This window comes from Amblyraja radiata, chromosome 14, assembly GCF_010909765.2.
Source record: "Amblyraja radiata isolate CabotCenter1 chromosome 14, sAmbRad1.1.pri, whole genome shotgun sequence".
NCBI lineage: Eukaryota > Metazoa > Chordata > Chondrichthyes > Rajiformes > Rajidae > Amblyraja > Amblyraja radiata.
The window spans coordinates 51,321,517-51,344,191 of record NC_045969.1 but is presented as its reverse complement, the minus strand read 5'-3'; the positions used below and the strand labels follow the sequence as shown (position 1 = coordinate 51,344,191).

The window sequence follows — 22,675 nt, the reverse complement described above, 5'->3', positions numbered from 1 at the left end:
CTCCCTGGCTTTATTTTCTCTGCACCCAAGGACTATAGTGCCACAGCTAATATTTGCTTCCCACTCAGATTAGAAAGTTACTATGCTGCTGAAGGCTTTACGTTTCCATTTTAGAATTCTATTTAGCAAAAATGAATTTTGAATTGTGATTACATTCTTAAGAAAGGGAAAATAATGTGACATTTTATCTCTCTAGAAAAATGGTTTTCCTAATTGGGCAAGGACTTTTCAAAATTCAGCCCTCTGGTTCTTAACACAACTTTAACATGTAGGTTAGCTGCCTCTTGAGCAAGATGCATGTGGCTAAATTGGTGACTTAAGGGCCTGTCCCACTTGGGTGTCATTTGCGCGTCACGCAAGTGGGGCGTGAGGATTTTGGAATCCCAAAATCCTGGGGCACCGCACGTCACTGCCCAATTCTCATCACACGTCATGCGTCATGACGTGCAAATAACGCCGAGGTGGGACAGGCCCTTTAATGATATGTCTGAAGGCAAATAGTAAGGAACTACTCAACAGAGCATGCATCATTTATAGAGAAAAATAGTTAAAATCGCAGGTTGATCATCTTTCATCATAACTTTGGAAAACATTTCAAGTTGCAGAAATCAGGGTTCAAGTGAATGGCAATGATCAGGTAAAGACCAGGAGAATGAATGACACAACTGCTGATAGAGGATGGTGAATAATAAATTGTCCATCCAGAAAAGGTCTAAAGAGGAAACAGCAAATGAAACTTAATAATAATAATAATTTATTCATTCGAACAAATATACATTTGAACAAAATGTTATTCCTCACGGGGTTGAGGTGCAAGGTGCATCATGGTTGATGTATGGTGCCAGTGCAGTGCATGTGTGTGTTTTAGGTGAGATGTGTGTGTGTGTGTTGGGGGGCAGCAGGGTTTTCATCATTCTAACAGCCAGGGGAAGAAGTTGTTGGGCTTGATGCTCCGGTACCTCATGCAAGTCAGCAGAGGGGTAAAGAGTCCATGAGAGGTGAGAGGAGTCCTTTATAATGTTGGAGACTTTTCGGAGGCATCTTTTGTTGAAAATGTCCAGAAAGGATGGTGATCTCCACTGTCCTGACTAATCATCCAGGGTCTTCCGCCCTGATGAGGTGCAGTTCCCGTACCAGACAGTGGTGATAGTAGAAGAACAAATAGTACAAGATAGTAGCAAACTTTCAAATAGTAGAAGAGCAAGGGACACAGATGGGGGTTGTGGAAAGGAAAGTGCAGGGAATGTCTGGGGGGGGGAGGGGGTTACTGCCATAGTTCATTACTGAAATAATTGAATTATAGTTGCGTTCAAAAGGGTGCAAATGTGTTCAGTCAAAGCCAATCCTTAATATCTTTGCTCGGTTGGTTTTCCACGAGGATGGGGTGCGTTGGAGACGGGAAAAAGGGTCATCATTGGGGTTTTATCCACGAGGAGGGGGTGCGTTGGAGACGGGAAAAAGGGTCATCATTGGGTTTTTCCACAAGGAGGCACTGCCATTGAATTTCCCCCTCTGAACGCACTGCCATTGAAAACCCCTCATAAAGTCCCGGCTCTGGAACTCTTTATCCAGAACTGCCGCCGCGACGTCAACCGCCTCAACTTCTCCACTCCCCTGTCTCACTCTAATCTTTCCCCCTCTGAACGCACTGCCATTGAATCACTCCGCAAAAACCCAGATTGGGTCATCAAACCAGCCGACAAGGGAGGTGCCGTGGTAGTCTGGCGCGTCGATCTCTACAAAGCTGAGGCCACGCGCCAACTCTCGGACACCTCCTCCTACTTACCCTTGGACCATGACCCCACTGACAAGCACCAGGCCACCATTTCTAGCACCATCACCGACTTCATCAATTCCCACGCCTTGCCCGACCAAGCTTCCAACCTCATCGTTCCCCAGCCCCGCTCGGCCCGTCTTTACCTTCTCCACAAAATCCACAAACCCGGCTCTCCCGGCAGACCCATTGTCTCTGCGTGTTCGTGCCCCACCGAACTCATCTCCACATATCTTGACTCCATCCTATCCCCCTTGGTCAAATCCCTCCCCACCTATGTTCTAGAAATCTCATCCATACCCCGTAACACTGCTCTCTCTCCCCATCCCCGCACTTGCAACAAGGGCAGAGTCCCTCTGGTCCTCACCTTTCACCCCACCAGCCGGCAAATACAACACATAATCCTCCGCCATTTCCACCACCTCCACCGTGCCCCCACCACTCGCCACATCTTCCCATCTCCACCCATGTCTGCCTTCCGCAAAGACCGCTCCCTCCGCAACTCCCTCGGCAATTCTTCCCTTCCCTCCCACACCACCCCCTCCCTGGGCACTTTCCGTTGCAACCGCAAGAAATGCAACACCTGTCCCTTCACCTCCCCCCTCGACTCCATTCAAGGACCCAAGCAGTCGTTCCAGGTGCGACAAAGGTTCACCTGTATCTCCTCCAACCTCATCTACTGCATCCGCTGCTCTAGATGTCAGCTGATTTACATCGGGGAGACTAAGCGGAGGTTGGGCGATCGTTTCGCCGAACACCTCCGCTCAGTCCGCAATAACCAACCTGACCTCCCGGTGGCTCAGCACTTCAACTCCCCCTCCCATTCCCAATCCGACCTCTCTGTCCTGGGTCTCCTCCATTGCCAGAGTGAGCAACAGCGGAAATTGGAGGAACAACACCTCATATTCCGTCTGGGGACCTTGCGTCCGGATGGCATTAACATTGAATTCTCCCAATTTTGCTAGTCCTTGCTGTCTCCTCCCCTTCCTCAACCCTCTAGCTGTCTCCTCCCACCCTCTCATCTGCCCGCCCTCGGGCTCCCCCTCCTCCCCTTTTCCTTCCTTCTACCCCCCACCGCCCATCAGTCTGAAGAAGGGTTTCGGCCCGAAACGTCGCCTATTTCCTTCGCTCCATAGATGCTGCTGCACCCGCTGAGTTTCTCCAGCAATTTTGTGTACCTTAATATCTTTGCTTTACTAAAAATGTTCAATGTATTTTATGCTCCAATTAATTACAAATTCTTTTTATTTTAATGACCCCCCTCAATTAACTGATTCCCCAATCCAGACCAGCAGTCAGTATCCTCCTATCCCTAATTGAGCGAATAGGTGTATTTTGGATGGTTGTTATACTTACCTGGGATACATGGTGTTTGGTGGGCGGCGCAACACACGTCGCAGTGGCCTCTGCAGTCCGTCTGTCTTTTTATTATTTTTTTTGTCGCGTTTGAATGTAGTTTTTTGTTTTTTTTTACTGTGTGTGTGGGGGGGTGGGGGGTGGGGTGGGGAAACTTTTAAAATCTATCCCCTGTACGGAGAACCCGACCTTTTCTCTGTCGGGTCTCCGTTGTCATTGGGGCCTAGCACCGTGGAGCGGCCTCCAGCAGGAACGACCTGGGGCTCCAGTCGCGGAGCTGCGGACCTACTCACCATCATGGAGCTGGCCGAGTTCGGAGCGGGTGGAGCTGTGGTGGCGCTCGGCTGCGACCTGACCCCGGAGATTCGGAGGCTTACCGCAGGTCTGGTGGACAGTGACACCGGGAGCCCGCGAGTCCCTGCTGGGAGACCGCTTTTCGGGGCTTCCGCAACGGCGACTTCACCCGCCCGAGTTGCGGGGTTGAAGAGTACCTGGAGCGGGGGCTTTGTATCATCGCCTGGCACGGCTTGGAATGGCTGCGGGACTTTGCTAGCGCCCGCCGGGGGCTCCAACAACAAGACCCGGAGCGCGGCCATGCATCACCCGGCGCGGCGTTAATGGCCGCGGGACAATTACCATCGCCCGCCGGGAGCTTTGACTCTGACATCGGGAGGGGAATGGGGAGTGCAGGGGAGAGATAAGTCTTTGCCTTCCATCACAGCGAGGAGATGTGCTGTGATGGATGTTTGTGTAAATTGTGTTCTGTCTTGGTTCTTTCTTGTGTGTATGACTGCAGAAACAACATTTCGTTTGAACTTCAATGAGGTTCAAATGACAAAGAAATTGAATTGAATTAGGTTGCACCCAACACCTTGAGCCTCTGGAACCTCTACATTTACAAATGAAAGATCAATGAGATCAAAGTGTGTGTGTGACCACAAACTCTATCTTGTGAATCACTAAAGAACACAATTTATGACTTGCATTCTTTTCCAGATTGAAATTGTTCACAAATCAGTTGAATGCTATGTTAGGAGGCTTTCAGGTCATGGTGGATGAAAAGAAACAAATGCCTTTTGTATTTCTGATATCTTCAGTAATTGTTTAAGATGAACCAACACAACTTGCTAAGTTAAACAGTGGGGAGGGGTATTCTCACAGAATATAAATTGGCCCACGGGATCCAAATTATAGCAATCAGGAGGATTAAAAAAATCATTACAGTACATTCAATTGCATCTATAAGAGCTAAAGTTTAAAAATGTCTGTTTCAGTTCTTGATTTGAAAACAATTGTACCACTGTGTTGAAACTTGCAATTATTTGGAAAATACTATTACTAAAGCTTGCATGATTTTGTCACTTTACAATTCCTAAGACATGTAGATTTGTGAATAAAGATAGTTGAATCCATGTTTTCTATAAGTTTCCAAAATTATTTAGAACCAGAGTTTATGTTGCCTGGTTTGTTTATGTGGAGCCAGAAGATATGAATGTTTAAATACTTTTGCAGTGTTGGAGATAAATGAAAGTCAACAAATTACATGAAAATCTAGTTAACTAGCATTCTGGATTGTTGCTAGTCCTCCAAGAATCAAATGCAGAAATCCATTCATTATTCTGTGGCCGTCATAAATAAAGTCAGTTGTTTTATAATAGGTCAAACCAAAGTTTTAATGTGTGGGCATAGGTTCCTCCAACTTCAGATCAAAATCCCCAGCTAAGTGATTTCCAAAGCACTTGATCTTCTGCCAGAATACCTGTAGAAATTCCCTACATTACTTGATAATGGTAAGAGGAAACAATATTCAGCAGCATTCGGTGTGGTTCTCCAGTGGACTTCATCTTGTGCTTTGGAAGACGTCAGTAGGGCTGCACGAACTACTGTATGAAACCAGATGGGGAAGAATCCTTTGATCTTGCATCACTGCTGAGGGGAAATTGTTAGATTCATATTTTTGTATGTTTTTTTAAATAATTCTGTAGGAAGATATTACATAATATGATACCGTTCATGGAGGAAGCCGGTGAAAACTGCAGAGCTCAATGGCACCGAAAATATGTTTTTTTTTTTTAAAACAGGCTTAACAATGTAATAGAAAATTGATATTTTTTTCTTGGAAGTCTTAAATCATTGTGGTAGCCGGAAATCACTTTCCATATTTCAGAATACAAAATTATTTCCAGTCTCAACCTCAGAGTACATTTATCAATAAAAACTGCAATGAGAGCATGGAAAACTTATGAATATGAGAATTATATAATTAATGGCCATGCAGAATCAAGTGTATGGCCCCCTCAGCAAGCTATATTTTGAAAAACATCCTTCAATAACTACAAATGCATACTAAATGCATTGATAAAAATAAACTAGACCAGGCATCTGAAATGTTGATCAGTGTCTCATGTCATGAGTCATACTTTGTAGTTACGCCCACTAGCTTTACAGTAACACTCTCTGCCTGGCTCCCACATTATTAGAGAAATGTGCTAGTATGAAGTTACCGATGCTGTAACGTTAATAAAGTCTTTAGACCTTTATCATGGTGTAAGGCTTCAGTTATTTGAACAGCAACATCACAACAAAATAAAAAGAGAACATTGTGGTTACGCTCTATCTGGGAAAAAGAGATTGAGCACTTCAGCCACACAGCTTTTAAGTTGCAAAGAGTGGTGGAGGGAAGGATGGATAGGACAAAAGGGTGAAACCACAGCTGCAGTGGTAAAGCGCTGTTGATTAAACCATCTGGTTAGCAGATCTACATGAGACAGATCAAGCAAAGGAACATGTAATACAATGAAATGACCAGACAATCAGGCAGTGCTGGCAGAGGAAAAATAAACAGCTCTGGTTATGACCGACATCAGTACTGACCAATTTTGATACAAAGCAAGTTACCCTAAATTACTGAATTTGATAGAGGCCAAATGTCTACAATATACTCAAATGGAAGATGAGATGCTGTTCCTCAAGCTCATGTTTGACCCTGTAACTATGGAGGCCACAGGCAAATGGGTTACAGTTGGGAGTGGACTTGGAAGTATTTGCCACATGTTTTTGAATGAGATTGAGATGCATGTCAAATATTGCTGGCAATAAAAAGTTGTCATCACTCTGCTGAAGGCCTTGTGATTCAGCTGCAATGGTGCAGTGTAAATTCCACACTAACAAAGTGTGAGAAATACTGCAATGAACAATGTGAAAATTGGATAGGTATGCAATTCTGTCCCTCTCAATCTCATAACATTGCTCTGCATAGTTGTGGCTGATGATTTATGTTTATGCATACATACATCAGCTACATGATAAAGCCGTTTTGCATTAAAGGAGAGCCTGCATCTCATTATATGCTGTGATAATAGTCGACTTTTTTTTCTAAAAAGGGTGAATTAATTTTATCACACGATTCAGAGATTGAGCCTACTTTGCAAATTACCAAGAAATCTATCAAAAATGATCCCATCATGTGTCGGAAAGAAGGCGAGTCTGAAGAAGGGTCTCGACCCAAAACGTCACCCATTCCTTCTCTCCAGAGATGCTTCCTGCCCCGCTGAGTTACTCCAGCATTTTGTGTCTAGTTACAATATCATGCTGCCCGTTGCTGTTTGAGACTTAATTGGTTGAATACCAAACAGAATCTTGAGACTGCAGCCTTTTCACCAAATTCTCTCAAGTGGAATAATTTGGCCAGTTCTGGAAAATATTGGAATTACAGGAAAATTATTGGTTATTTTCTAGGTCAACGATCTTTAATGCAAGGAGTATTTTTCACAAACCTTTGATTATTACACGTTCAATCCTTACAAATCCAAGTGTTATGGAAGCAGCAGCATAATCAAAAGTGCAGCATGCACAATAACCATAACTAGCTAACATCATCTCTACTGATGACTGTGCCAGCAGCCAATGTAAAAGTGGAGCGTTCCCTCAGATTTGTGTCATTGCTGACAAAGCAAAATGTCAATGCCTGCATGATCATTCAAAATGCTTGCCATGATCTACCAAAGGATTTTCTCAATCTTGAATATGGACCATTCAATCTTGGATTTATGGATGTCTACCTAAATCGTTTGAATTTACTTCATTTTTAAAAAATCTCATATATATTTGGATTAGCAAAGTGTCAGGGCACAAGCAATGAAAAAAGAGTTGAGTTTAAATATATTAGTTGCTTCTACATAAAACTTTAGATCTCCAAGTTTAATAACCAAAAATACATGTATCCAAAATTAAACCCTAAACTGAACCAAATAATAACCTGTAATTAAAAAAAGACCATGTACCTGTTTACCTTGAAGTGCTATTGGGTTCTTTCCACATTATTTTGGACAGCCTTCAGTCACCCAACATACCATCATTCCAATTACTTTAATTCTTCATCTGACATTCATCCCAATCTTCCTATTCCAACAATTAAAGGTCACCGACACTGTTCAAAATAGCACCCTTGAGCAGCATCTTTTAAACAAGCACTTACTGATATCAAGTGTTTGATTGTTACCCATGGAATCATTGCTGTTTTATAAAACTAAATATTGTTATATCTGTTTAAAGTTGCTCTAACTTCAACTTCACTTATTTGCACCATGTCTTACCAAAACACAATTTGTTTTGCTATTATTTTGTGGTTATCTGGTAAAAGTGAGAGCAAATGATAAAATAGCCAGTGCACCTGGGGAACTCTTTTTATTAAAAAAAACATAAATTGGCTCTTTCAGAAAAGGATCATTGACCTCAAATGTATCGAACATTTCAAGTCAATGACCCTGAAATTTCTCTACCGAAAAATCCCATTTGACCTGGTGAATATTTCCAGTATTTTGTTTCTCCAAAAGAAACAAATATACGACTCTCTCAAATGCAGAAGTTAGATGCAGCATTGATATATGTGCTCAATTTAAAGTGATACAATGCCAGCCATAATGTTTGGGATAAAGACCCATCATTTATTTATTTGCCTCTGTACTCCATAATTTGAGATTAGTAATAGAAAAAACCACAAGTGTTTAAAGTGCACATTTTATACATTTTGATTTCACCATGTAGAAATTACAGCAGTGTTCATACGTAGTGCCCCCATTTCAGGGCACCATAATGTTTGGGACACAGCAATGCCATGTAAATGAAAGTAGTCATGTTTAGTATTTTGGTGCATATCCTTTGCGTGCAATGACTGCTTGAAGTCTGCGATTCACGGACATCACCAGTTGCTGGGTGTCTTCTCTGGAGATGCTCTGTCAGGCCTGTATTGCAGCCTTATTTAGCTTATGCTTAAGAAAGAACTGCAGATGCTGGAAAAATCGAATGTAGATAAAAAAAATGCTGGAAAAACTCAACGTGTAATGCAGCATCTATGGAGAGTACTGAAGAAGTGTCTCGACCCGAAACGTCACCTATTCATTCTCTCCATAGATGCTGCCTCACCCGCTGAGTTTCAACAGCATTTTTCGCCTACTTTAGCTTATGCTTGTTTTGGGGGCTAGTTCCCTTCAGTATTCACTTCAACATATAAAATGCATACTCAATTGGGTTCAGATCGGGCGATTAACTTGGCCACTCAAGAAATGACCATATTTTAGCTTTGAAAAACTCCTTTGTTGCTTTAGCAGTATGCTTGGGATCATTGTTGTAGTGGAATGAACTGCCGGCCAATGAGTTTTGAGGCCTTTGAACTTCAGCAGATAGGATGTGTCTATACACTTCAGAATTCATTATGCTACTACCATCAGCAGTTGTATCATCAATTAAAATAAGTGAGCCAGTACCTTCAGCAGCCATACATCCCCACCACTGTGTTTTACAGATGATGTGGTATGCTTTGGATCTTGGGCAGTTCCTTCTCTCCTACATACTTTGCTCTTCCCATCACTCTGATACAAGTTAATCTTAGTCTCATCTGTCCACAAGACATTTTTCCAGAACTGTGGTTACTCTTTGAAGTACTTCTTGCCCAACTGTAATCTGGCCATCCTATTTTTGCAGCTAACCAGTGGTTTGCATCTGGCAGTGTAGCCTCTGTGTTTCCGTTCATGAAGTCTTCTGCAGACAGTGGTCATTGACAAATCCACACCTGACTCCTGAAGAGTGTTTCTGATCTGTTGGACAGGTGTTTGGGGATTTTTCTTTATGATAGAGAGAATTCTTCAGTCATCAGCTGTGGAGGTCTTCCTTGGCCTGCCAGTCCCTTTGCGATTAGTAAGCTCACCAGTGCTCTCTTTCTTTATAATGATGTTCCAAACAGTTGACTTTGGTAAGCCGAAGATTTGGCTGATGTCTCTAACAGTGTTTCAGTCTCATAATGGCTTCTTTGACTTTCATTAGCACAACTTTGGTCCTCATGTTGATAAACAGCAATAAAAGTTTCCAAAGGTGATGGAAAGACTGGAGGAAAGACTGGGTGCTGAGAGCTCTCTTATATCTGCATTAAGGAGGCATTTAAACACACCTGAGCAATTACAAACACCTGTGAAGCCATGTGTCCCAAACATTATGGTGCCCTGAAATGGGGGGGACTATGTTTAAACATAGCTGTAATTTCTACATGGTGAAACTAAAATGTATAAAAATACCCTTTAATAAAATCTGAAATGTGCACTTTAACCACGTGTGTTTTTTTTTTCTATTGCAAATCTCAAATTGTGGAATAGAGGCAAATAAATAAATTATGGGTTTTGTCCCAAATATTATGGAGGGCACTGTAGGGTTTGAACATGCAGAGCACCGCCTTAGCTATGAACATAATTGCGCAAAGGCTGAAGCTGTCCAGCACACAAATAAATGCGTTTTTGGGACAGGTTTAAGGTTTGAAACAAATATTTTTATATTTGAAATTAAATTGTGAAATACTGTACTTGTTGAAACGTTTTGCAATTGAGAAGTTCAGTTACTGAAGAAAGACACCAAAAAGTGATTAAAGAATTTTATATAGTGAATCAAAGCAGTGATCAGAAAGCATGGTGATATATTGAACACATAGGAGTGCCTAAACCGTCAGCAGATAGAATGCATGATTTGTTAAAACGTTTCCATTCCAAGTTTAATTTATTTCTATTGATTTCCATTGCATAATTCAGTAGTACTGTATCAGCCAAGCTCCACAAATCTTAATGTGGTAAACGAAACAATTCAACTATTAAGACAATATGTTTATTGCAGCAAAGCGTTAGAATCGAGCAGTTTTATTTTGAGATTTTACTCTGCCTTTTGCTAAAACTATTGTTATGCCTAATGAAGCCTCGTTCAGCCACTCTCATTAATTGGTCTGTGTTTAACAAATGGTTCTCTGTGAGAATAATATAAATGACCCATCATGTCAGATCCTCCAACTGCACCAGAATCCAAAATATGAATGATCTCAATGATCCCTACATAAAGATGCTGATCTTTATGAATGCTACAGATGGTTAGAAAGCACAGGGATAAAAATGGGGGAAACAGGCCAACCACACTGCCGATATATATCGACACTCAACTACACAGGAACAAAGGCCTTGAAGTACATTCCAAACCATTATTCTTGACTGGGGAAGAACGTTCTACACTGGTGAAAACTGAGAAAATTCAATTTTTTTTGTGGTTCTGCTTAACAATTAATTTGATTTGGCATACAATGGAACATACAGCAGCAAAAAGATCTACAATCTAAAACTAAATCATAAGCCGATGGTTGCAAATTCCAACTGGTTTATAAATCCCAAATGTCAGAAGAACAATAATGTACACATGTACCACAATTTTTTTTAGTGGTAATTAAAAAAGACAAGGCAATCCAATAGATAGCATTTATGCAAGTTGATACATGTGACACCATTACATTGCCCAAAATAATAGCATTTACAACCATAACTTGTTTTACAGTTTACACTTAACCCTGAGGGGAAAATAAATGAATGCGATGATACCTCATGGAATGGTACTGAAGACATGTTACTTCATAAAAGATTGACGATTTCAGGTCTTTACGAATCAATTCAAAACGCTGTACCTTTACATCATTTGTATAATCTTAATCTTTGGTGATTTGTTAGTGTATCAATGAACTGTTTAGCAACTTTCACCTTTTCTCAAACTTGAAACAGTACCTTGTGGTTACTTGACTGCAACAAACCATCTTACTGTATAGATGACATTTTTAGTATCATATAAAGGTACCCTGCTCAGCAGAACAAAACATTGATCAATAGACCTTCCAGTTAATCAAAATCAGGAAATGAAAATACAAGGTTTAACCTAATACCAGTGAATACTCCATTGTTTTCATAGCAAAATAAAAAAAATGCCAGTACAATACACCTTATTTTGGGGTCAGAATAGAAGCACCAAAACAAAAATGTGGAATGAGTTCAGGGCAATGACATACAAATTAAAGTTTACAACCATCTCAAGCTACAGTATTGTTTTCTTCCATATTTTATTTGTCATTTTAATTAGAAATATTGTACCAATACCAAATTAATTTTACTTTTAATTTACTTTTTAACTTTCCATATTTGGTTGATCTTAAACTCAAAACTGTTTTTGATCCCATCACCTGACCTAAGAATGTTTCAGTTACAAGTGGAGAATCCAGGGCATCGGCATTGTGTTTGTGCGCATGTATCTCCGCATCTTTTCCCAACCAGTGGAACGTGTTTCTTTGAGCTGGCTGACAATGGTTTTCTCAAAACAGTCCCAGCGGATTTGCACTACCCCAATCAACACCCATCAGTAAACCAATGGCACATAGTGGAAGGTTCATTGCATTCAGCCCACAGTCAGCAGCAGGAAGAGCTTTGCTTCTTCGCCCTATGTAAATTCACCGTGTCTGTTTGCATGAAACTGTCACATCTATCATCGGTAGCAAGAACTCGTCGAACAGCCTCTTCAAAGGCCACTGCAACATTGGTCGCATCTTTTGCACTTGTTTCAAAGTAAGGATGGTCGCCGTTATCTTTACACCAAGCCTGAGCCTGCTCTGTTGAAACTTGCCTCTCACTGACATCAATTTTATTGCCTAGAACCACAAATGGGAAACTTTCTGGCTCCTTCACATCTGCATAATAGAAAAATTCCTTTTTCCAATTGCTCAAATTTTGGAAGCTTTGGTAATCATCCACACTAAAAGTAAGAAGGCAACAATCAGAGCCTCGATAGAATGGTGTCCGAAGGCTCCTAAATCTCTCTTGACCAGCGGTGTCCCATATCTGCATTGTCACAAAATGTCCATCTACTTCCAAATCTTTGTTTAGAAACTCAACCCCTATCGTATGAAAAAGATGTATGTCAAACTTATTGGTAACGTATCTATTCATGAGCGAACTTTTTCCTACTCCACCATCTCCCAGTAGGATAACCTTCAATAGGGTTGATTTCCCAGCCATGGCAACCGCAAATGTCTAAGTGATGAAGACAACACCTATAAAAAAAAATATTTGTTGTTATCCATTTCATAGAGATGTAGACTACTGTAAATAACCAAAACAAATAAATCCATCACAAACCTACAGTGAAGTCAAGGGATTGGTGAAAGAGGTGGGATAAGGGAAAAAGTAGTTGGACATTAGGTGCATGGGGTGATATCAAATTACTCCAAGTAGATGTGATGAGCCTTCATGTAGTCAAATTGAAAGGGGACAAGAAACACTCCAATGTATCCATTTCATCCGAAGGTGCAAGAAACAAAGACCTGCCAAGTAAATTGCCAGTTCAATGCACATGTTTAAACAACCTCGTTTTTGTGCAGGAAATATTTTTAAAATACCAACAGTACTTTATGGGAATGGCCTATGATAATGATCACCCAAAGTACAACTCTTAAAAATGATTTTGAATCGGATAAGACTTGGACCTTTTATGACTCCTCGCATTTTTTAAATAACAGGAAGTTGAATTGTATGTATGTTCTACAGCCATTTTAAAAAGCATAGGTTACCATGCTATACGACTATGACCATGCTGTGAGAAATCCAGTTTATTTGGAAAGCAGTGGCAGGATCGGTCAAAGTCAGCATGGATTTAAGAAGCGGAAATCATGCTCGACTAATCTTCTGGAATTTTTTGAGGATGTAACAAGTAGAATGGATATGGGAGAGCCAGTGGATGTGGTGTATCTGGACTTTCAAAAAGCCTTTGACAAGGTCCCACACAAGAGACTAGAGTGCAAAATTAGAGCACATGGTATTGGGGGTAGGGTATTGACATGGATAGAGAACTGGTTGGCAGACAGGAAGCAAAGAGTAGGAATTAACAGGTCCTTTTCAGAATGGCAGGCAGTGACCAGTGGGGTGCCGCAAGGCTCAGTGCTTATTATAAGTTATTTATAATATATATTAACGATTTAGACAAAGGAATTAAATGTAACATCATCAAGTTTGCAGATGACACAAAGCTGGGTGGCAGTGCGAGTTGCGAGGAGGACGCTATGGGGCTGCAGGGTGACTTGAATAAGTTGGGTGAGTGGGCAGATGCAATGTAATGTGGATAAATGTGAGGTTATCCGCTTTGGTGGCAAGAACAAGGCAGCAGATTATTATCTGAATGGTGTCAGATAAGGAAAAGAGGAAGTGCAACGAGACCTGGGTGTCCTTGTACATCAGTCAGTGAAATTAAGCATGCAGGTGCAGCAGGCAGTGAAGAAAGCAAATGGTATGTTGGCCTTCATAGTGAGAGGATTTGAGTAGAGGAGCAAGGAGGTCCTACTGCAGTTATACAGGGCCCTGGTGAGACCACACCTGGAGTATTGTGTGCAGTTTTGGCCTCCTAATCTGAGGAAAGGCATCCTTGATATTAATTCCCGGGATAGCAGAACTGGCATATGATGAAAGAATGGATCGACTGGGCTTGTATTCACTGGAATTTAGAAAGGATGAGAGGGGATCGTATAGAAACATATACAATTTGTACGGGCTTGGACAGGCTAGATGCAGGAAAAATGTTCCAGATGTTGGGGAGTCCAGAAACAGGGGTCACAGTTTAAGAATAAGGGGTGGGCCATTTAGGATTGAGATGAGGAAATTATTTTTCACCCAGAGTTGTGAATCTGTGGAATTCTCTGCCATAGAAAGCAGTGGAGGCTAATTCACTGGATATATTCAAGAGAGTTAGATATAGCTCTTTTGGCAAACGGAATCAAGGGATATAAGGAGAAAACAGGAACGGGGTACTGATTTAGGATGATCATATTGAATGGCAGTGCTGACTCAAAGGGCCGAATGGCCTACTCCTGCACCTATTTTCTATGTTAATACAGAGTATAGGTTATCACAGTATCAGTTATAGCTCAGTGAAAACATACTCAGAATACACATAACCCACTATGAGCTTTTCTCAATTCACAAATTTTCCATTTTGACAGTAAGCTTTCGTACATGCCCTTAATTTATCATGCTTTTTCCAAAGTTAGTGAGACAAAAATAGAGGGAAGAGGAGAGGCTTCCCCAAGGTTAGCAAGAGGGAGAGGGGCAGGGGTGGACGAAGGATATGGTAAGGAGGAGTGGGTAGTGGGTGAGGGTTAAGGGATGATAGAGAGTCAGGGGAGGAATGAGGACAGCATTAAAAAAAATCCTTCCTCCTAGCTGGTTGACTTCATCGCAGTGCCTGCATCAGAAAGGCTGTGCTTATCCTTGCAATCATTTGAGATTATTTATACCAATGATATGTTTTAAATGTCTATTTCATGCAAGCTTCACCTTTACGTAGGAAGGTGTACTTTATGTACAAGTTTACAACGACATAAAATATTTACCCAAATCAAAGTAGCAAAGGACTCCAGCTGCATATCAAATAGTTTTGAAAATGTATTAAAAACTTGTGAAGGTTTTAGAACATAGATCAGAACAGCAGAGGAACAGGCCTTCAGTCAATCAAATCTGTGTTAAACATGCCAAGATGATCCATAGCCCTCCATTCCCTGCATGCCCATGTTTTATCCAATCGCCCCCCTCTACCCATTCGTAACAAGGACAGAGTCCCCCTTGTCTTCACCTTCCACCACATCAGCCGTCACATACAGCAGATAATCCTCCAACATTCTCGCCACCTCCAACGGGATCCCACCACTGGCAACTGCATCGATGCTGCCTCCTGCACATGCAGAACTCACTGACTTCATCAACTTCACGACTAATTTCCATCCTGCACACAAATTCACTTGCACCATCTCCGACATCTCCCTACCGTTTCTAGATCTCACCGTCTCCATCACAGGAGACAGACTATTGACTGACATATATTGCAATCCCACTGACACCCACAGCTATTTAGACTACACTTCTTCCCACCCTGCTTCCTGTAAAGACTCTATCCCCTACTGCCAATTCCTCCGTCTACGCCGCTTCTCCGCCCAGGATGAGGTTATCCATATCAGGTCATCCGAGATGTCCTCATTCTTTCGGGAACAGGGGTTCCCCTCTTCCACTATAAATGAGGCTCTCACTAGGGTCTCCTCGATGTCCCGCAGCTCCGCTCTTGCACCCCCTCCTCCCCATTCGTAACAAGGACAGAGTCACCCTTGTCCTCACTTTCCACCCCATCAGCCGTAGCATACAGCATATAATCCTCCACCATTTTCACCCCCTCCAACGGGATCCCACTACTGGCCATATCTTCCCATCTCCACCCCTTTCTGCTCTACACAGAGACCTTTCACTCCGCAACTCCCTGGTCAACTTGTCCCTTCCCAACCAAAGCATCCCCCTCCCCAGGTACTTTCCCCAGCAACCGCAGAAGATGCAACTTGTCCCTTCCCACCCTTTACCTTCCCCCTCGACTCCATCCAAGGACCCCGACAGTCTTTTCAGGTGAGGCAGAGGTTCACTTGCACCTCCTCCAACCTCATCAAATGTATCAGTCTGAAGAAGGGTTTCGGCCCGAAACTTTGCCTATTTCCTTCGCTCCATAGATGCTGCTGCACCCGCTGAGTTTCTCCAGCATTTTTGTGTATCATCAACTGTACCAGGTGTCAACTCCTGTATATCGGTGAGACCAAGCGCAGGCTTGGAGATCGTTTCGCTGAACACCTCTACTCACTGCCTTAACCTACCTGATCTCCCGGTTGCTCAGCACTTTAACTCCCCCTCCCATTCCCACACTGACCTTTCTGTCCTGGGTCTCCTCCATTGTCAGAGTGAGGCCCAGTGCCAATTGGAGGAACAGCACCTCATGTTTCGCTTGGCTAGCTTACACCTCAGCAGTATGAACATTGACTTCTCTAACTTCAAATAGCACTTGCTTTCCCTCTCTCTCCATCCCCTCCTCCTTCCCACTTCTCCCACCAGTCTTACTGTCTCCGACTACATTCTATCTCTGTCCCACCCACTCCCCTGACCTGACCCGAAACATCACCCATTCCATCTCTCCAGAGATGCTGCCTGTCCTGCTGAGTTACTCCAGCATTTTATGTCTACCATGTTTTATCCACATCTGCATCCAAGTCATGTAATCACAAAAATCACTTTGAACTTCATTTCACTCGTAATTAATTCCTAGACAACTTTACAAACCAGTTAAATAACTTTTCTTGCATTTTAAAGTGTATATTTTTACATGTACATTAATGTTAGCTGCACAAAATGTGAAAATTACTAAGTCAACTTTCCTTACCCTTTCAGATTAATGCATCATTAGATTTCTGGAAAAATGGAAAAAATTGTGATTAATCACTGCTTCCAAGATCTCAATTTGCTTTAAAAAAAATACACTACAGCTGTAGATATAATGAACCCCCCAATATAACACATTACATTGCTGTTCCGGATACTGTGAGAGAATTACCTTGTCTTGCACGATTTTGTGCTTTTTTACCAATGTCACAGGGAGACAGTAATATTCCTGACAGAATGTAAATACCCCTGACAAAGCATTACTGAGGGGAAAGCAATTATAGAAAACAACGAGCAATGCATTATGTTCTGCAAAATGAAGTGTGGAAACAGGCCCATCGACCCACAGAGTATGCACCGACCAGCAATCACCTGCATATTGAACTCACACTTGGGACAATTTACTAATATGGATTTTGGGAAGAATACCATTCCAGAACAAACTCATCTATTTTATAAGACAAAAGAGCACTTTGTCTGAAAACTAACCGCTTTTTACAATTTTGAATAAACACTATATAAAACACAGTTTTAGGGAATTATTGTAAACCCTGGGATCAACCAAGATTCTGACCAGACAGGAAACTGGTTTACATTGGGATCTTTCTTTGAATAGGGTAGATGTTGGGCAGTCCCCAGAGCTCAGGTTTAGGTTTTTTTTTCAGAGAAAGAACAAAACATTGATAAACGGTTGGGTAAAGGTTTTAGCGGGAACTGCTCAAAACTGGCTTGCACCAATCGAACATGTGGACAGATCAAAAGCATGCCATGTAATTGAAACCGCAACACATTAAAAGATCATCAAAACCTGGCGTATGCTGAGGTATTAAAATAACTAGGGAAATTGAAGGAAACCATGCAGAGAAATAATTTTGCAAATAACATAATGAAAACAATTACATAGCGTGAACAATATATATCATAGATGACTAAACTATTTTGGTCCTAAAATCTGCAAGTTATGGATAGTCAGAGACTAATTTGAAATTACATATCAGAAATAAAAATATTTTGCACATCAGAAAAGAGCAATTATGAAATGTATGAGGGAAGATAAAATCAAAGTACTGTCTCTGAAATTGGGACTAGAAGGGAACAGAGATTCTGCACTAAAAGGCAAAGTTAAAATGTTTAAGAAAATTGATGATAAACTCCAATGCACTCCTCAACCAGTGGATGGGGCAAAAGTTAGAATGGTCATGTACAATTTTGTGATTTTTGGTTCTTCTCGATGGACGAGTTAATATTCCACAATGAACTTTCTCATCTGTAATTACTGTGAGTGTTTGAAATATTCACAGGCACTTCAAACATTTCCAAGGCAAAGTACTAAGAAAATTATCCCATTTCAAGTAATCTGTAAAACTTTCATCTTATGGAATTATGGTTATGGATTTGAAGATAGATGAAAACTATAATTGTTCCATGAACTGAAAAACATTTTCACTGTACGCAGCAGTGTAGCGGCAGAGTTGCTGCCTTACAGCGCCAAGGACATGAGTTTGATCCTGACTACGGGTACTGTCTGTACGGAGTTTGTACGTTATCCCTGTGACCACCTGGGTTTTCTCCAGGTGTTCTGGTTTCCTCCCACATTCCAAAGAAGCGCAGGTTTGTAGGTTAATTGGTTTCTGTAAATTGTCCCTAGTGCGTAGGATAGAACCAGTGTATGGGTGATAGCTGGTCGGCGTGGACACGGTGGGTCGAGGGACCCGTTTCCACGCTGTATCTCTAAACAAAATAGTTTGCATACTAACCGGGTGGAAACATCAACTATCATGGTTTTCTTTTTTCTTCTCTTGGCAAAGAGCTAAACAGTCAATTTAAGAACAGTCAGGGTTACAATGCCAAAACAAGATACTGTCATAAAATAATATTCACATTAGCAAATAAAATTATTTTATTGCAGTTTTCACAAGAGCAGAACAATTAGATCAAGTTTCCAATAAATTATGGATTCAGTTTAACTTAACGGAAGAGGCTAGTTGTAATTATCACGTGTCAACATTTGCTCAAATGCATAATAGTCTGGAGAGTGGAATAGTGTGGCAAATGGCCCTTATATTTTAATTGCAGTGCTTTGCACTAATTAACAAATGAAATAGGCATTACTACTTCTCAAAGATCTGTGTGCAAGGACTACTCTGCATGACGAGTGCATTAGGGCTGAATTAAGTCGAGTTTAGTTGCATGCTGATATTTTGACACTTCTGGAAATAACACTTTGATATTTCTGGAAATATGCATTATGGATTAAAATGTTTATGGCATTTGATTCCAGGACACTTGGCTGAAACAACTTTGCAGAATGTAGTAATAGGTCATGCACTCAAAGGTATGAAATAATTTAATGCACTTAAAGACATCACATAGAGACACTTACATAATTATACCAAATTTAATGCTAGCAGAATGCATCAACCATTTAAGTCCTAACTTTTTAAAAGCAAGTACTAAATTGCTTGATCCTGGGCTGTCTTATTCCAAGTCTAAGATTAATGTGAAACTTAATCCTACAGATTCTGCCATTTTGTGTACACAAATATGAAACAAGTGCAGTTTATAGGTACAATGAGAATGTTACATTGCTTCAGCACCCGGCTGTAGTGTTTCAAAACAGTTTCAACTGCCCACAATTCACTTACTCATTAACTGTTCATTTACCTTCAAACAGAATAAAATTAAAACACTGATCTTTCCAAATATTGAGCGACTTGTTAAAGTATAGAAATCAGGGCTGTGATAGAAAGAAACTTTCATTCTAACTATTCCATCCCCACAACTATAATCCCACAAAGGATCCATGAAGGTAGAAATGATGCATTTCAATAAGTAAACAAATCACTCAGCTCACAATACATCTTTCAGCACTTCGGAAACATGAATTTGTATCATACAGAAGTTTTTCCACAGATAGAGTTCATTTGAAAATATTAACTCATTCACCCGTCCAGAAGCTCTCCATGTTGCAAAGTTGCATCACTTAATCACCCTACAATTTTCCCCTTCTTCACACTGCTTTGCGAACTCAGCAATCACTAAGGATTTCCTTGCATATATTTTAACTTTTTATTGGTAGCTCCAATTCTGCATCCATTTGTCATGGTCTCAAATTTAATATTCTTATTACCTACCTTCCCCAAATGTTTCATAATTTACCATATCCAATATGAAAACCCATTTTTTCCCCTCAATGCTGATGTCCAAATGCACAGCACACACAATACACTTTTTTCAACACTTCATCTTTTCCCCTGCACACAAGTGAGGACAAGTTTCAAAAGAGGAGGTCAAACATGTCCAAATTCTCCAACCATGCAATTGCTTTTATCTGGTTCATTGCAGCATTGGCTGGGATGCATTAAACATTAAGAATTTAAGTATGTTTCCTTCAACATTCTTAGTTATTTGAACATTGCTGAATGCAGTAGGCTTTGCTCTTTTGTTGTTGTTGTTGTTGTGCACACTATGTTGGATTATACCGCATGTGATTGATTTATCCATCATTTTCAAACATCATTTAATTGAGCCATTTGCATTAATTGAAAAACAAAGAACACAAACACCAAGCTCTGGGTGCACTATTTTAAACCTCAGTCTGGGTGCACTATTTTAAACCTCAGCCTGAATGAGAACATATTTTTGATACCTCAGCCAGATTCTTGTTCATTCCAGAATGTATCTCAATCCACATAATTGCATTTAATCAAATTTATGTAAACATTAGTCAATGCCTTTTGCAATGTTTTGATATTTTATTTGGTATTCTTTAGTCAACTGCAGTTGTTGAGTTTGGTCACGTATTGCCTTCCGATAGGACTCACGCCGTGGCACAGATCCACAAAACTGTCTTTAGTAGCTGTTGTTAATTATTAAAATATCAATATAGCCATTTCAGACCTATGAATCCAAATTAAAATTACCCCAATTCCAGTTAATGCCATATCCTGTCACAACTCTCAATGTCTCCAAACTTCCCTATTTTTAAGCAAATAAATATCTTATTCCAACATTTTGGAGACTTAAGGAGCATTTTGCTTTTATCAGATTTTGTCATCATTTTATTTATTTTATTTTATAAAAATGGTTATCTTTAAAATGGTGTAATCTTTATAATTCTCTTTTTCCTCAACATTTTTTTAAGTTTTCAGAATATTTTCCCATGGTTACCTTACTTTACGTTAAATGTTCATAATTTGATTTGCATTACTTCTGGCTACTCTTTCACTTTAGACCAAAACGATCTTGGCCTGAAGGACCCCGACCCAAAATGTCACCTATCCACGTTCTCCAGAGGTGTTGCCTGACCCACTGAGTTGCTCCAGCACTTCATAGCTTATAATGGTAAACCAGCAACTGCCGATCCTTGAGTCTACATAATCTTATTACTATTAAATGTGCCTTCAATTAAACTTTCTCCTATCTTGCTCTACTGGTCCTTCCACCCTTTTAGTATCTCTGCATTTTTGTATTGATTTCAACGTATCCATTTCAGTAAACTCTACAGTGGAGTTGTCCTGTTTCCTCTTTATAATGTCTTTTGTACTACCACCTTATTCACATTTGTTCGGGCAAAACTTGTTTTAAATGCTCTGGTTTACAAGTTGCGTTTTCCTTTGAGTCCTTAAAGTGTTGGTCAATCCCAATCAACCTAATATACAGTTGAAAGTAGAACAAGTGATGCACTGTGGATATTTCACAAAGTTCATAGAAAGAAATGGTGAATGACAAATAATCCATGTGATGAGGAATAAACTTTACATACAATCATGTGAAACAGAGCAACAAGATAGCTAAGTATTTAGAGCAGGAATGTCATGATGCAGCTTTATAGGACTTTGTTGACACCACATTTGGAATATCATGTGCAGTTCTGGTAACCCTGTTAAAGGAAGGATGGGGAGGGTTTGGAAAGGGTGCAGAGAATGGTTACCATAATGTTGCCTGGATTAGGGGATCAGATTCAGATTCAATTTTAATTGTCATTGTCAGTGTACAGTACAGAGACAACGAAATGCATTGTCGTTGCTACAGGGAGAGGTTGGACAGACTTGGATTGTTTTCTGTGCCAGATTTTGAAGAGAGGCCTGATAGAAGTATATTAAATTATGAGGCATAGATAGGGTAGTCGGTCAGAAACTTATTTCCCCAGGATGAAAAAAAAAACTAGAGCAAAGGTTTAAGATGAGAGGGGCAAAGTTTAAAGGGGAAGTATAGAGCAACTTTTTTTTTATACAGAGGGTGGCGAGTGACTGGAACACACTGCCAGGGTTGGTAATTGAGGCCGATGTGATAGTGGTATTTAGGTTTTTGGATAGGCATATGGAAATGTAGGGCAAGGAGGGATATGAATTATGTGCAGGCAGATAAGAAATTGGTCTTGGCATCGTGTACGGCACAGATATTGTGAGCCGAAAGGACTGTCCTTGCGCTGTGCTGTTCTATGTTCTAAGTCAAGAGAAGACACAGGCAGCTGTGATTAAGATTGAAATCAGTCAAGTCATGGAGTTGCTCAAAATAGTCCAGGGTCTGATATTTGAGCATTGAAGCTTGTGGGTGGCAAGCGACAACAGCATTTTAAAAAGAATGATGAACACCATGAAATACTATTGATGTCAGAGGAGCCAAATTGGGAGGGGTGGCTGTTTTATAATTCGACAGAGGAATCAAAACAAACCAAGGACTGGTTGTGCCAATTAGTGGCAACAGATTGTTTCATTCTCTCAGTTCTGCAGTTTCCTGCTAATTTGGACATACTTTAGGATTGAATATTAGGATTGAACATGAACAAATCATTTGTTTTACATCTACTTGAAATATATTCCCTCTCCCGACCACATCTTTTGTCTTGGCCCTACTCTAACTTACCTGTACCCAGAATTTATTTGCAGAACCTGCAGGCTCTCATCCTACAACTTCACTATAATGTATTTCAGTTCTAGCAGACAGAACTCCATAGTAATCAGAC

The 22,675-nt window shown here is 40.7% G+C and overlaps 1 protein-coding gene across 3 annotated transcripts in view; it reads right to left on the bottom strand.

Annotated features, from left to right (window-relative positions):
• Positions 1-10,036: 10,036 nt before the first annotated feature.
• rab9a (RAB9A, member RAS oncogene family) overlaps positions 10,037-22,675 on the bottom strand; it is a 49,129-nt gene continuing 36,490 nt past the window's right edge. For 2 of the 3 annotated variants that reach the window (XM_033033343.1, XM_033033341.1), the window contains exons 2-3: positions 16,709-16,736; positions 10,037-12,524 (exon numbers count right to left, since the gene is read on the bottom strand). In XM_033033343.1, coding sequence (XP_032889234.1) covers positions 11,884-12,489 — 606 coding nt within the window. In that variant the 5' untranslated portion in view covers positions 12,490-12,524; positions 16,709-16,736 and the 3' untranslated portion in view covers positions 10,037-11,883. Of the gene's footprint in view, positions 12,525-16,708; positions 16,737-18,464; positions 18,518-22,675 lie in introns of all 3 variants that reach the window. The other variant, XM_033033342.1, reaches the window with a different exon arrangement.